The sequence below is a fragment of the Alexandromys fortis genome, unplaced genomic scaffold (genome assembly GCF_014885135.2).
Source record: "Alexandromys fortis isolate MF-2015 unplaced genomic scaffold, M_Fortis_MF-2015_v1.1 scaffold_97, whole genome shotgun sequence".
Taxonomy (NCBI): domain Eukaryota; kingdom Metazoa; phylum Chordata; class Mammalia; order Rodentia; family Cricetidae; genus Alexandromys; species Alexandromys fortis.
In genome coordinates, this window is record NW_026067981.1 from 531,131 (window position 1) to 547,047 (window position 15,917).

Consider the following 15,917-nt stretch of genomic DNA (forward strand, 5'->3'; position numbering starts at 1 on the left):
TTTGTCATGTTTGGTTCTATCCTGGGTCTCTGGGCTGACCTGGCTCTAGCTCCTGGCCATCCAGGCACTGTCAGATGTGGGCTTCCTCTCATGGCTTGGGCCACAAGTTGTACCAGTCATGGATTGGACACTCTTGCAAGTTCTGTGCCACCATTGTCCTAGCACATCTTTTAAGATTGCAGTGTGAAGGCTTTGTGGCTGGGCTGATGATGTCCTAGTTCCACTGCTAGGAGCCTTGCCTGGGTAGAGAAGATGGCCACTTTGGGTTCCGAATCCCCCATTGCTAGGAGGCTTCATTAGGTCCACTCCTGTAGATTCCAGGGAGTTTCCACTGCACTGGGTCTCTGTATTGCTCCTCAGATGCCCCCCCGTTCCAGTCATTTCTCCCAGTATTCTTTCCTGGCATCCCTCCCACCCCACCTGATCCATCCTGTTCCCATCTCACCTGCCCCAAGTCTGCCACAAAATCTATTTCCCCTTCTTAAAAAAATCTAGATAAATGCATTTTCACCTTACTTGGCATTAACTTATATGAATTATTTTAATTTGGGATATTTTTCTACAGGAAAAGAAATGAACACATGTAATTTTTTATATAGAATAAACTTTATTTTTTAATTAAAGACACAGATCAAAAATAAAAGTTTTATGTACATATGACATAGTGCAAACAAAAGACCTTAAACACCATGGGTAGACACGTTGTTGGAAACAAAAGGATGATGGGGTGGGGGAATGGGCTTAGGAAGGTCGGCCTGGAACTGCAGGAGGGGGTCGCCTAGTAAAAACAAAACAAAAATAATAAAAAAAGAAAAACATGTAGAGGGAGAAGACAATGTTTAAATTATAAAATAAATCCAAATAATGGCATGCAAAAATATTCCACAAAAGTCTAATTCAAAGCAAAGAATAAACAAACAAACAAAAACCCAAATAAAGCAAGAGACCAGGCAGTCATGCAGAGACGTGAAAGCACACCGCACGGCAGAGCTAGCAGCGATTCGGACTCTCCCAAGGCACTAGCAGCATGCTAAGGCATTTGTGCCCGTTCAAAAATGTTACCCTGTTAGACCGTGGCATTCTAAATCCTTGCCATCAAACTTAGGTGTATTAGGATCAGTATTAAATATATCTTTTAGACTGCATACTTGATTTCTAACTCTAATTTTATGACTCCCCCGAGTTATTTCTGAAGATGTAAATGGTGGACAGGAAGTGCTCTAAGGTTCTGTTGACTGAAATCAGTTCACTCCCTCAGGCCTTCCACTGGCACCTGACTAGTGAAATATTTTTCAAAGTGAGGAAATTAATAGGTCTCAAGATCAAATGAGCAACATCATCCCAGCACAGCTCGGGAGCTAATTTACAGTTAGGAATTTGTAACTGAGAATCTGAGGTGAATGGTTGTGCGGTATGGCAGCCTAGGGTTGGTCTAGGAAACATAGTAGGCCCTGGGTGGTTCTTGGTGGCCCCAGGATTTGTGTGAATTCCCTCTTTCTTAGAGCAAGGAACAGTGAAAATCCTGATTTATTGGGAAGCAAGTCCAGGGTATACAGACTCTGGTTTTTTGGATACTTCTCCAGATTCCTAGCCTGCCTCACTTCCCATGAGTTGGGGAGTCGGGGTCCAGAGCTGTGCTGCTGCCTGACATAAGCCGCTAGAATTTGAGATTATTTCCAGCTCCAGGGGATACAGAAACCTCCATGTTGCAAGGGACAGCTTTGTAGCAGACAAAGGACAGGACAAAGAAGGACCACAGAGTGGGTTCTAGCAGAAGTCTGCACTTCAATTCCCTCTTTCTAACCGAGTCACTGTGAACTGACTCTTGTGGCCCTGTGAGATCATCTCAAACCCGTCCCTCTGTGGGACTTCACCTTGAACTACCTGGCCAGATATTCCGCAATGTACTTCCTTCTTGCTAAAATGATAGTTGGGTCTATAAAAAGCAAAACCCCAAATGCTTCCTTTTGCTTTTTTTTGTTTGTTTGTTTGTTTTTTTTGAAATCTTTTGTGAGATGTTAACGGAACCAAACTGAGGGGACTTTTTCTTGAGGAGTGGTTACCTTTCCCAAAGTCCTGAACCAATTTTTCTCCAGTCCAATTTAATCTGGCTACGCTAAGGAGGCCTCCCATCTATTTAAATGATGAAAAACTTGTTCTTAGTCCCTGACCTACCAACTGTGGGGGGCCTGCAAGCCTTGGGCTTTGAGAGATCTCAGTAATGGTATCCCTGGTGTTTTCATGAAGAAAGTGTAATTGCATTTCTGTCAGGCTGAATGAGATTTATCACCTGCCCAGCAAACGAACTATTTTTGAGTTCTGAAGGGGCTGTAGAACACTCTAATTACCTCAGCATGGTGGGGAGGTGAGCCATTAAACCTAACAGCAAGTCCACAGTGTTGAAGAGACATTCTGCGAGCAGATGCCAAGAACACCTTCCCAAGGGAGCCAGTTTGGTGTTCCAACCCAGAAACAGGATCAGACATATTATGCCCTAAAACAGATTTCACTGGCAGCAGGAAAATATGCTTTAGACATCATGGTGACATTCCCTCAGCAGCTCCTTTCTTTTCATCCTCACTTACCCCGTATTGAACGTTCCTGTTGCTGTCAGGAAAGCACCACTGATTATAATAGCGTCACTGGATCTGTTAGTTCGGCCATGGATCATGACAGTTTTTTTTTTTTTGCTATTCCCTTTTCAGAATTTTATATTTATAGAGTGTTTGAAGGCAAGTGCTGAACATGTGTGGTTTACATGGAAAGACTACAAAAGTCCTGGAGTACTGAATTAACACATTTCAGAACTCAATAAATATATTCGCAGACCCATATAATGTAGTTGAGCTGCCAGTGCTTCCGGATGTCCGTCCTGAGCTGGGACTTCACCTTGCTCTGACACTTGAACTCGTCACACAACTTTTTGTTGGTGTCGGCAACTGTAAAGTAATCACCACGTCCAATGGCTTTGCCTTGTGCCTAGTGTCCCCAAAGTGCTGTTTCCTGAAGCACGTGACTTAGAACACTAGTTCTGTGGGACGGTGCATGAATGAAGCTTTTCTGATCAAGGAAGTCGGAGAAGCTTGTGGACACTATCACTCCAAGAGTCAGTGTAATCTTATTTATTTTCTTTCAGTAAAAGCCATTTACATTGTAACTGCCATCTCCCAAAGTATACCGATAAAATCACTTTTAGTGTCTGCGTACGAGCTTTATTCCAAGCTCAGGAGAGGCGCTTTGGGAGGCTTTGAATTAAGTCAGTAATTTTAGTCAATATCTCTTGCATATATTCTAATTCCTATGTCACTCCAGCACCAATAAACAACCCATTGTGTGACAGTTATCAAGAGTTGGGAGAAGAAGGTGGGTGGAGTCAGGTTGAGTCTCATGAGACCAGATGCGTTTCTCAAAGTGCAATTAAAAGGTTGTGGCAGAAAGATGGGAATCTTGAGAACAAATCAAGCAGAGATTTAGAATGATGACAGAATTGCTTTGAAAATACAAATGGAAAGGTGCCAAAGAGTGACAATACTGTCCTTTGGGTTTTTAGAAATTATTCTGAATATTATTAGCATGCGTTAGAATAGCGTGCTTAAAACCAAACACAAATGACTAGCCTGGTTCCTACCCACAATCTCCCCCAGTAGGCTCCGTCCATTGAAGGCATGGTTTCTCCGTTTGTGGGAAATGGATAGAGAAGGAAATTGCAGCTGAGAAGAGCAATATGTCCAGCTCTTTCCTATGATTATACAATCCTGCTTGTGCCTGGCAAATTAAACCAATATTTCTCTTTCTTAACCCCTTATTGTCTTCACTTTGGTGGCACAGCCTAGAACCATACATGGTTAGGGAGCTACCATCAGAGCTAGTAACCAAGAGTGTTTATCATCTGGAAACACAACTAGGAAAAGGATTGTCTGTACCTACTGAGCACTTATCTTTTCTTCTTACTGGACACATTGCAGGTTCACTTCCTCTTTTGTGCCCCGTGAGCAGGTAACACACACTAGCCAGGTTCTCAGCGTTTGTCTTCTGTTGACCTAACATGTAAATAGGCTATCCTTCCTCCTACTTCCTGGTTTTTCCCACAAAGACTTCTTTTCTAGCAGCAAACGGTCACATGGCTTCTTGGCAAAGGTTTTACTGGGCTGCTGTCTGAGGTTAGAATCCTACAACCTATTATTCCAAATCAGTAGGAAGTGTCGTTTCCCCTCCCCCCCTTTGATTTACCTGATCTGCTCTAGAAATCTTCTTCTCTTAAGGACAGGAATGCAAAACCCTATCACTCTCCACTTTAGTAATGTTGGACGAATCTGAGCAAAGGGGCACTAGGAATTTACTTGCAGGTGTTTCCGAAATGCATAGGCTCAAATGTATACAAGAATGAGGAATTGGGGATTCCTTCAAAGGTAATAATTTATTTCAGGTTCGAAATACAGTTTCACATTTTCACAATAGGTACATGACCTTCAAGGATGATACAGGCTTTAGGAATTTGCTTCAAAAATCCCATTCACAGAATCCATATTAATCCAGCATTAAGAAATTCCAAAAGTGCCAAAAAAAAAAAAGAGAGAGAGAGAGAAACAGTGAAAAGTATTTTGGCTCATGTTAATTAAAGAATAGACAGAGAAGACAATATTTGACTACTACATACTCATGATTCCTAAAAAAGCAAAAAGGAAATTTGACTCAGAACAGGGAGAGAAGAGGAATACATACAAGTCTATGAAACAAAAGCAGTGTATATGGACTCAAACACCCAAGGTCAGAGTGCTAGGGTTTCTGAGAAATGATTTCCACAGATTGGCAGCAGTCAATAAAAGACAGTGGGGTAATTTTTGTATAATTTGAAAATATTATGAGTAAAGTTTGGGGAATTTAAAGGTAAAGGCAACAAGAAAAGTCATGCCTTGAGCGGAGTCACATGTGAAGCCCTTGACCAGAGGAATGCGAAGTCACCCCAGAACACCAGCACGAACAGACCTTAAACAGGAGATTCTCTGAGGTTCCCGTCTCTTTCTCTCACACACACAAATATTTTTACATGTATTTATATATACACAACTAACAATGCATATACTATATATACGTCAAAAACATCGTTAAAGTTTCACATACAGAGCACCACGAATTTAAGCGTTTCTGCTAGACAGACAGCCTATTTTTTGAAAGACAAATTGAGTTCTTTAGGAAAGCCTAAATGATCTGATGAATTATCCATTGTTTCTCTAAAATAGGCTTCATTCACAGGAACTCTGAGTTCACAGCTAGTAGTCCTAGACGAAATGACATAAAACTCATGACTTGAGTCTTATACACAATCATCTCTCACTGAACTATGATAGTTTGAAGATCTGTTTAAGCTTTATTCTCCATCTTACAGGGATCCCCATTGATTTAAAGTTATTCTACAGTTTTCCAAATGCAAAAGGTTCACCTGAAAGAGTAGCTAGCATGCTTCCAAGGAATTAAGCAACCTGTTCCCTGAATGTGTGACAGTTTTGCTCGGAAAGATACATTCCTTTCATTATGCTGCTGACTCTCTGTATTCTTTTATCTTTTACTGCAGAGAACAAACGAGCGTACAGATCAACTTAGCTTCTTAAGAGTCAGCTCAACAATCCTCAAATATCAGGGTTTAGAGAAAAGCTTCCAAACCTCATCCTTTTTAGCAGAGTATCGCTAAAGGGTAATTCCTTTAGGCAGCAGTGCTGTGGGTTTCAATACTAATGACTATAGACATTACTCTACCTTATCATGGTTATCATAAGCTTTGTGCCCCTCAGGATATATACGGTATGAGTTATAAAATCTTGCATATCTCATGTATGTTATGAGAAATGAACTACTGTAATCACAAGTTATGGCAGATCTTCCCAACATAGATCATACATTAGCACAGTTAAAAAATATATTCATATTCTTACATACTGAGCACAGATTTACACTGATATTTATGCTCATACATATACATATATATATATATATAATGCACATGTTATCACATTCATGCTAAATGGCACTTCTGCAAGTGCTTTTGAACCTACTTACTCAAACAGGACACAGATACATGTTTCCTATGTATGTAGTGGGTTGCTGGAGACATGCAGAGAAAATGAGTACAGAGAAAACCTCGAGACTCGTCATATACTGGTATCAGGTCCCATTCTGTATTTTAGAGTTATGACTACAGTCTAGAAATCACAGATTAATCTATGTAGCTACTTAATTCTAAATTCAGAGTGCTTATATCACATGAATTGTTTATTATGCTTTTGGATAGAATGAGTATGTATCTGCATGAACAGCGGAATTGCGGATGAATAGACCCTACTGCTCTTTTATATGCTATAAACACATCTAAAAGCAATTTGTTAGATGATTTTTGAGAATGTATCTGTTCTAAATCAATACTGTTTCATAGTCTATCCACAACTGAGTAAATGGCTATTCCAGTTAGCCAACATGCATGCAGAATTTAGCATGTGACAGTAAAATTGCATTTACTTATCAAACGAGTACAGTTAATTTTTTTCAAATCCTAAAAACACTGGGCTTATTACGATGATGATGCTAGACAAGATAGAGAAACATCTATTGTGCTGACATGAGAAGCATCAGTCAGGAGATGAGAGATGGGATGGGAACTGGAGGGCCCTTCAGTCTTACATTCCCATCTTAAGGCCTGATGCGCGCTGCCACTCTGCAAACTCTGCACACACCAGAACGTCAGGTTCCACTCACGCTGCTGTCTCCTCTTAGCAGGATGAAAACCCTCCAAACAGAAAATATCCTGGAATACATTGCTGAAATTCTGGGGGTGGGGTGGACTTGGGAGTGCTGGGTGCCACCAGATATAACACAGTATCAAAGAGACCAAAACTGTCCAGACAAATAAAGACATTTGGGACAGGGCATCTGTGGATCAAGAAGCAAAAGCCAAAGTTGACAAATGCCATTGTTATGACGGTCTAAGATCAGTGGGAAGAAACTTGGAGAGACAAATCCCCAGTTTGCCTTGCCATTGGTTTGTGCTGATCTGAGACTACACCAGTGCTTTTCTACAATACTTTCCTCTGACAGAAGGAAAATTTTGAAAGACAGCAAGATGCAAAACCACAGTAAGTACACAGCCAAACCCTGAAGCATGTGATTTGTTAGTTGCTTATTTTAGAGAACTCAAAGGAAGAAGCAGAGCAAATCCTAAGAGGAGGGAGTTTTGTCTGATTATGAAGGTTTGCTTAATGTTTTTCCATTTAGCTGGGTCACCTTTTTCAAAAACAATATGCATCTTGTATATGAGTTCCATTCCCGGAGATTTATTTTCCAATGGGAAAAATGAGAGAAGTGAGGAGTGATGATATTATGTCCCTTTTGTATGCCAAATATAAGTGGAATATAGCCCATTAGAATAAGTTCAACGCAGTGCCATTTAACTTGGAATTATTTTCTTTTTAAAATAATGGTTAAAAGTCTTTATGTCATACTTTAGGGCTACCTGCTTTGGCTAGAAACTACACAGGAAATTAAAATGAAGTTCACATATAAATCATGTTTGCTGCTTTCAAAGGGAGACACCGCAGTTAGTAAAACCTGATTTACTTCTGTGACTACGGAATAATGTCATGGGACGCACAATTCAGTGGATGCTCATTCGGCTGCCTGGGAGCAGTTAGCTGACAGCATCCCAGTTGGCTTCTAGCTGTTTTCTACATGTGAATCATCTGGCCATATGTAGGTAGTTCAAAACTTAGCCTCAAGGCTAAACTATTAGCCTCTGGGCTAGGCTGCTCTTGTAAGTTTTAGAAATCCTGCCCATTGAAAATTTGTCTGCAGATCAATATTGCAAAGGCATTTTGGGGGAGCAAGTTGGAGCAGGGCATCTGTAAACATGTGAGCTGTGCTCTTAAACCATGGTATCCCTGAGTTTCCATACCAGGGACGATACTTTCAATGCAACCGTGTCATTACGCTGCAGGAGTTAAGAGAGGCTGGAATGGGTAGAGACATTAAAGTTGTTTTAAAGGGATCCTTGCATACTCATTTATATGTAAACCATAGGAATCATGTATTAATTTACATTTAACTTTGCTTCAGTCAAAACAATAATCATAAAAACTAAATGGAGTTAATTACCCATGTCAAAAAAATCAACTGTACAATTAAATATTTTTAATGTCAGCCTTTCTTCATTAGAGTCTATTAAGAAGTAAATACATAAGATAATAAATTATGTTTCCCCAGACACTTTTAGAAAGGTGATATTTTTGCTTCTTCCTTGAACTCTGAAAGTAGCCAAATATATTAACTTATTTTTGGTTCTTACCAAAAAACCCAGGCATTGCTTCGCTGCTGCTTGAGCTTCTAGCTCGAAGCACAGTTCACTGGTTCTGGGAGGAGCTCCCTAGAGCAAACCCTGCAGGCATTCCCTCTGCTGACTGCCTCCTGCTCCTGAAAAGCTTCCACCTTCAGTAGCCTTAATTTTAAAACCTCGCCTCCTAGCAGTCTTATGAAATAAGGAGAAGAATTCTAAATAGGTGATTGTGGAGTAGGTGGTGGCATTAATATCAGACAATAGTCTCTGCCATCCTAAACAGAATGTGGGAAGAAACTTGTGCGGCTCAAAGCTCATTCTTACGTTTGTTAAGAATTGTTATAACTGCTCTGTAGACATCTGAGAAAACTCTTCAGACATATGTTGAGTAGACAAATGGTACCAAAGTATAGGGCTGCTATACAAAACTACCTTGGTCAGTTAAGGTTAACAGTTAACATGTTAAGTCTTTCTACAGGTTAGCAGTTCTTCACGTCAAACCCCAAAGGTCTGGTATACCATGAGCAATGAAGATGGGTGATAGATACATTAGTAAAACTGGCTACTTGCCTATGGATGTCCACACATGCGCGTACTCATGGTTGACCGCAAAGCTTACAGAATATGTTGCTTTTGCAGAAATCGTTAGTGATTAATTGCCATGCCAGACACTCCATTTAGTCTAACAGTGAGGATTCTAGTGGACGGATTATAGTGGGGCGAGTTGGCGATGGGGGTGGCCTCCGGCTAGAAAAAGAGAAAGAGACAGGTAAAGAAACAGGTATAATAGCAGAACCGTTCTTTTAGGACACTGACAAAGAGCCATCGTGTGCATGCGCATGCAATTCAGGTCAAGAGGAGTAGTGCGCCTCTGCAGCGATCCTAAGATTGTCACCTTTGAGTCCTCCAGCTATCCTAACTTTCAATGGATATTGTTTATTTTTCATTATACAAATATTTATTAAAACCAGAGAGATTTCTCCCAATACTAATACAAATATGGAATAATTTGAAAGCCACCGTGGAACATACTGCACAGATCTCAGACAGTTGAGAACAATAGTTACAGAGCAGTGGTTCTCAAACTGGGTCACAACCCCTTTGGCAGATCTCTATCTCCAAAAATATTTACATCATGATTTATAACAGTAGCAAAACTACAGTTGTGAAGTCACAACAAAAATAATTTTATGTTTGGCGAGGGGTCACTACAACATGAGGAACTATATCTAAGGGTTCTGGTATTGAAGGCTAAGAACCACTGTTCCAGAGGGTGAGCTGTGCTGAGGTGTGCCCCCTCCAGGAACTAATGAGGCATGGTAAGTGTCAACAATGGTCTTGAGTCTTGGTCTCTGCCAGGAAGTTAGTTACCACTTCTCACTGCTCTTAGCCGTGGCTTCCCCTAATTTTTCTATATTTTGCATCTAATTGCGGACCATAGCAAATTGGAAATCAAGGCTTTTTTTTTTTCTTTTCTGCAGTGGTTATGAACAGGCTAGGTGTGAGCACCCATGTAAGCTGCAAGAGTGACTGCTCTATTTGGAGTCTTCCAGGGCTCATCAAGATTTGTAGTGGTATTAGCCAATATCTGGTTGGCCATGGTGTTTCTGAAAGCCATCCATGTGATTAAATGTTATTGTACTTCAGAAGTTCAACACTATCAAGTCATATTATTTATTCTTTGAACACATTTATGTTGCAAGTGTGCTAATGAGCTTTCTCTGTGTGTACTATATACTTATATAATACTATATACTATATACTTTGGAATAGTGTTTTATATTTCTCTAATTCAACACATGACCTAAGTGGAATTTTTTTTTGACTAATCTTCCCAGCTGAGATTTTTTTTTTCAAAAGACTATTTTTAGAATTGCAGTCATGGTTCTGAACTGGAAGCACTCAATTGATTGATTGGATACCTGTTTTCTGGGGTGAAACCCCACAGTTGGAAAAGTTGAAAAAATGATGGGGTGCCTCAAAACCACACCCTATTTCCTGGTGGTTAGAGCTGGTCCTGACATTTGTGAAGGTCCTGACCTTGACAACTGTCATCTCTCAGTTGAGTAACACACACACACACACACACACACACACACACACACACGCACACACACCACACATCACAAGCTATAAGATAAAAGTCAAAGCCCAGGGGAAAGCAGAGCAGAAGGGATATTGTTGATTTAATAGTGAGTCTTGACCACTTAGCATGAAGTCATGGACAGTCCCCTTTTCCTCCTATACCTAAAAATTGGCTAGGAAACACCAGTTCATTCTAATTTAATGTCCTGTGCTAGTTTTACTCTTCAGCAGTAACTAGATTTTAAAAGGATGCATAGAGATACCTATTGGCAGAGGAACAAGCATAACTGATGCTAGCTGTGCAGTGAACAAGACCTTTTGCAGAAAGGCTTCTATGACCACCTGAACTGTTTGGCGATTCTCCATTGGGAAAAAACAATTTTCTTCATACGATTATGCAAAAACAATTTCCCTTTTGTTAGTATAGTCTTCCATGTTTGAGATGGCCATCATCAGTATTCTTTGAGCTTACATCCCAAGTCTTGAACCTATATCAGTTTCTCTTTGGAGGGGGAGGTCACAGGTCCTACGAGTGTCATGCCGTGTTTAGTGTGGTGTTATATGTACTTTTGTTCACACTGACTGTTTGTTCATCTTTCTAGACTCTTCTCAGGGAAGGAGGCCCTCTCTGACCTACTTTCCCCTTCCACTTGCTCCAGTGACAGTGTGGTCAGTCATCACACTAGATTCTGACTAGGGTCACATTTCCATCTTTACTGGTTATTCATCTCAGTATACCCGAAGTGCCTGGCCCACAGCTTACCATCCACTTAGTGAGTATTGGAGAGCTGGATAAATAGAAAAATTATCCTGGAAGTTAATAACACCTGATGTTATATCATCCATTGGTCTCATCACATAGAAACAGTGTTTATTAATAGTGGCAGTGGCCTACATATTTTCCAATTTGTTTTTTAGGTTGTATGGTTTTAAATTGTGTGTGTGTGTGTGTGTGTGTGTGTGTGTGTACACTATGAATGTAGGTACCTGCAGAGGCCAGAAGATGATGTTGAATTTCTCAGAGCTGAAGTTTCATCAGTTGTGAGTTACATTAGGAACAAAACTTGGGTCCTGTGGAAGAGCGGTATGTGTTCTCAACCACTGTGCTATCTCCCCCTCCCATATTGTGTGTGTAGGATTGAAAATTGGAGATTCTTCCTATGAGCTATTTTATTATTCAGTAATTTAGTGTTTGGAATAGTACTAAACAGTAGCTTTGGCCAGGCAGTGGTGGTGCATGGCTTTAATCCCAGCATTTGGGAGGCAGACGGTGGCCAATCTCTGTGAGTTCGAGGCCAGCCTGGTCTACAGAGCAAGTTCCAAGACAGGCTCCAAAGCTACACAGAGAAACCCTGTCTTGGAAAACAAATCAAACAAAAAAGTATAAACAAAAAACAAACAAACAAAAGCCCAAAACAATACCATCCTATCTCTAAGGAGTTTGACAAATAACAACCTATGGAGATGTATTTTTAGTAACTAAACAGTTATTAAATATGGGAGCTGAGAGCCAGAATTGAGACTTGAAGGATGATGACTCTGCTGGGGTGTAATAATACGCTGGTTTAGGAGATGTCAGGCTATGAATTCAGTGAGACTCAGAATACAGAAGAGCAGATTGGATTGTTATATGCAAACATGATAGGTTAGACAAAGGCTTGTAACCCAGAGAGAAAGGAATGCAACTGAGATCTCCTGATCCTTTTGTTCTTGTCTTATATGTCACTTGCCAGCACTTTATTGCCTGAACTCTCAATACATTTAAAGTTTCTGGAGAATAGAGATTGCACATGCTATTTCACTGTGTATATTAAGCATTGAGTACACTGAGATTCAGGAGCAATGAATACATATTGCTGAACTATAGGCAGATGCGTGAGTAACTGAAAAGTGCCTAAACAAGATAGCCATCGAGGTTGGAGTCCAAGCTAGGTCAAGGTGAGCAGGTCCCATGAGGCTATGTGTATAACACGTTGGTGTTAGAGGCTTGTATTTGAGACAATATGTTCACATAGAAAAAATCCTAGAGCAGAAGTTGAAAAATACATCAAGTATAGCTATAATTGCTCAATTGTGTGGGTTTTATTTCTTATGGGCTGTCTGTAGGCTTTTTTTTTCCCGTTTGTAACTCAGTCAGAGAATATAGCAAAGTTTATTCATACATTTGTGCATCGTTCATCAGCTACTATGTGGAGCAGACTGTGCCATTCAGAAGCTTGGAATCTACTCTTGAGAGGCAGGGCAAGTGAACTGAGACAAACGTGCGTGAGGTCTTCACGGTAGCGTTGCATTTTAAATATGGAACAGTGGGGTTGGGATTCTGGAGCTCGGCACCCGAGTGTTCACTCTGATAGCTTGAAACTGTGACGATGTGGTTACAGCAAGAGCAGCGGTGATCTGGAAGACCACACAGAGAGTTTGCCAGTGGTAAGGGATTGTAGACCTATGACGACCAAAGGGGACTCGAATTATGCGCGTCAGAGGGAAGAGTTTGATGGACGGAATCGAGAGTGGAGAGAAAACTGAGGATTTTGATGGCAGAGCAGATTCTCGTTAATCTCGTCAGCCTTGCGCTGGGCTTGGGGTAGGGGTAGCGGTGAACAGTGGTGGGCAGTGGCAGAGAGAAGACTAGGAAGATGCAACTTTTTGCTAGCTGTCAGGTCTCCTATTCATTTTGTCTGTCATACTCCAGAATTTAGCATGATCTTTGGCTTGGTTCATAGTAAGTTTGCTTTTTTTTTTTTCCCCAAATGAATAAATTAGGAAAACCTGTTTACTTGTGAGCTCATTAAGGATGTCCCCGGGGCCAGTAACTGAAAAAAAAAAAAAAAAAAAAAAAAAAAGAAACATAACGGAAGAGCTTTGTTAAGAGGCCTCAACACCCCCTCCATTGCTGTGTGCTGTAAGTTCATGATTCATTCAATTGCTAAATATTGTTGAAAAAAAAAAAAAAAAAAAAAAAAAAAAAAAAAAAAAAAAAAAAAAAAAAAAAGGGGCATAGTAGTGTGGTGAATCAACGACAGAAGAAAAGGATGGAAGGATAAGACACCACTACAGGCCTTCCCAGTGGTTTAGACATCTTTGGAATATACCCAGTTTCATGTGAAAGAAATCCATATATGTGCAATATGTGCAATTAAAAATCCTGAAGAGCCTTGACCCACTTACTCTATTGAAAGAAATGAATATTATCCTATTTCTAAAACAATAAGAAAAGCAGACTGTATTGTAAAACACTGCTAGGAAGAAACTTCAGACAAATTCTAAGACGTGTGCCAACTTCAGCACCAAGAAGGTATATAAGGTTTACTGTTTAAATCTGTTTCACGGGTCTGATTCCCAACCATTCCCATTTCCGAAGTCGTTTACCTCACAAGACAGTTTGTTTGGGGCAAACTTATTTGTTTTGTACCAAATATTCCTCAGTTGCTTTGTTAAGCGATGGGCTTCATTAAGTAATCCATTACATTGAAATGGAGCATCTTGTATCATTTAACACTTATTGAAACACTGTGTTGTGTGTGGGTGGTTTATGGTTATGATAGAAGAGCCATGTTTCTGCTTTCAAATCAAAGCGAAAGATGTAAGACTTGAAGCTGTGGCTGCAGGGATGGCCCGTTTACAGGATTTTGGACAATGACAGTTTTTGTAAGAAAGTCTGATGCTCATGCAGGGTGGGTGGCATTTTGGGCAGAAGCCTTCACTGATAAGGTTGAGAAGCCACCATTTGTTTCCTTCTCTTACTTTATTGTCTTTTAAGAATAGAAGTCTAATTCCAGCTGGCGTTCTTTCTGTTATCTGGCCTTGAGTGTTCATGATGTGAGGCCAATCTTAATGGGTTCAGGGAGACTCCACCAGGATAGACTACATTGTTCACCAGCTTTGGGGTGGTGTGTGTGCGTGCGTGCAAGTGTGTGTGTGTTTAGGCAGGCCAGAGGTTGATGTCAGAGTCTTCCTCAATCACTTTTTTCCCTTAAATTTTAGAGATAGAGTTCCTGGCTTTAGCTAGAAGGGCTGGCCAGTAAGTGCCAGGGATCCTTCCTGTCTCCCCTTTCTCAATACTGGAATCATATTTCCAACACACATACCATTTTCAACCTTTTTCCCCTTAAGTGTGGGTGCTGGGTACCCACAAGCAGGTTTGTTGCCTTTTGTGGCCTAAGGAATGTCACCAAGCTCATTGTTGTCCGAGAATAGTTTGTAGTAATGGATGAAAGTAGAGAAAAAAGTATAGAAAGCCTGGTGTCTGTTTGAAGGGTCTAAAGATAATACGACTCACTACATCTAAGAGATGACATATAGTCTACTGTCAGAATACAGAATATCCTATCACTCGGGAGGCAGAGGCAGGCGGATCACTGTGAGTTCCAGGCCTGCCTGCTCTATTGTAGTTTCAGGACAGTTAGGACTGTTACACGGGGAAACCCTGTCTCGGAAAGCAAAATAAAACAAACCAAAAAACCCCCAAAAACCAAAAAAAGAAAAGAAAAAGAATAACAGAATAAACTCTTGATTGTATATGTATACAAATTTATCACTAGGAAAGTAAGAATCAATTTATGGTACTTGAAATGAGAGCATAAGGAGAAAATTGGATACAATATTTGGTGACAATAAGTTAGTCTCTGAGGCAAATAGAAATAAAATGTGCTTTGTTAAAGTTTATTTAGACTGCTCTATAGATCTGATTTATGTTTCCCTAGCAGGTCTGATGCAATATGCCTACAGCAACAAAAGCAACCCAGCTTTTTAATGATGACTCCTTCCCTTTAAGTCTGTCTCAGTTGAAGATGAGGAAAAGGATTTTACAACAACATTGACTCAGATTATTTCAGGAGATTTACTGAAAGAAAGTGTATTTTTTTTATCGGTTTATAAAATATACTGCATGGCCCTACTTGCACTGGGTTGCCTTGACCAACCTTAACACAAAGGGAGGTGCTTAGTCTTAGCACAACTTAATATGCCATGTTTTGTTGTTGCTCGTGGAAGACCTGCCCTTTCCTAAACAGAAACAGAGGAGGAGTGGACTGGGTGGTAGGCAAACTGGTTGGGATGTAAAATAAACAAATAAATATATATATTTTAAAAGTACACTGCATGGGGGCCAGCCTCCAAAGTAAATTTTGAGTAAGCATTGCAGGTCAACTCATTTTGCATTCTTTCTTTCCCCGTGCATATACAAGGTGCTATGTTGACAGATGAGCAAAGAAATATCACACGGTTTGGAAGGCTTTTTGTTAGGACTGAGACAGGTTGGCAGTGACAACAGCAGCTAAGTGCTAGCAGAGTGGAAGGGGCACTTGGAGTTCTGGCTGAGACAGAGAGAGAGAGAGAGAGAGAGAGAGAGAGAGAGAGAGAGACAGAGACAGAGACAGAGACACACAGAGAGAGACAGAGAGACACAGAGAGAGAGACAGAGAGACACACACAGAGAGAGACAGAGAGAGACAGAGAGAGAGACAGAGAGACAGAGAGATAGAGAGAGACTTCTAGAGCATAGGAAAAGTTGAGG

At 40.5% G+C, this 15,917-nt stretch overlaps 1 protein-coding gene across 3 annotated transcripts in view; it reads right to left on the reverse strand.

Annotated features, from left to right (window-relative positions):
• Window positions 1–670: 670 nt before the first annotated feature.
• Dnm3 (dynamin 3) overlaps window positions 671–15,917 on the reverse strand; it is a 474,394-nt gene continuing 459,147 nt past the window's right edge. For 2 of the 3 annotated variants that reach the window (XM_050158367.1, XM_050158366.1), the window contains one exon: window positions 671–9,064. In XM_050158367.1, coding sequence (XP_050014324.1) covers window positions 8,995–9,064 — 70 coding nt within the window. In that variant the 3' untranslated portion in view covers window positions 671–8,994. The remainder of the gene's footprint in view (window positions 9,065–15,917) is intronic. The other variant, XM_050158369.1, reaches the window with a different exon arrangement.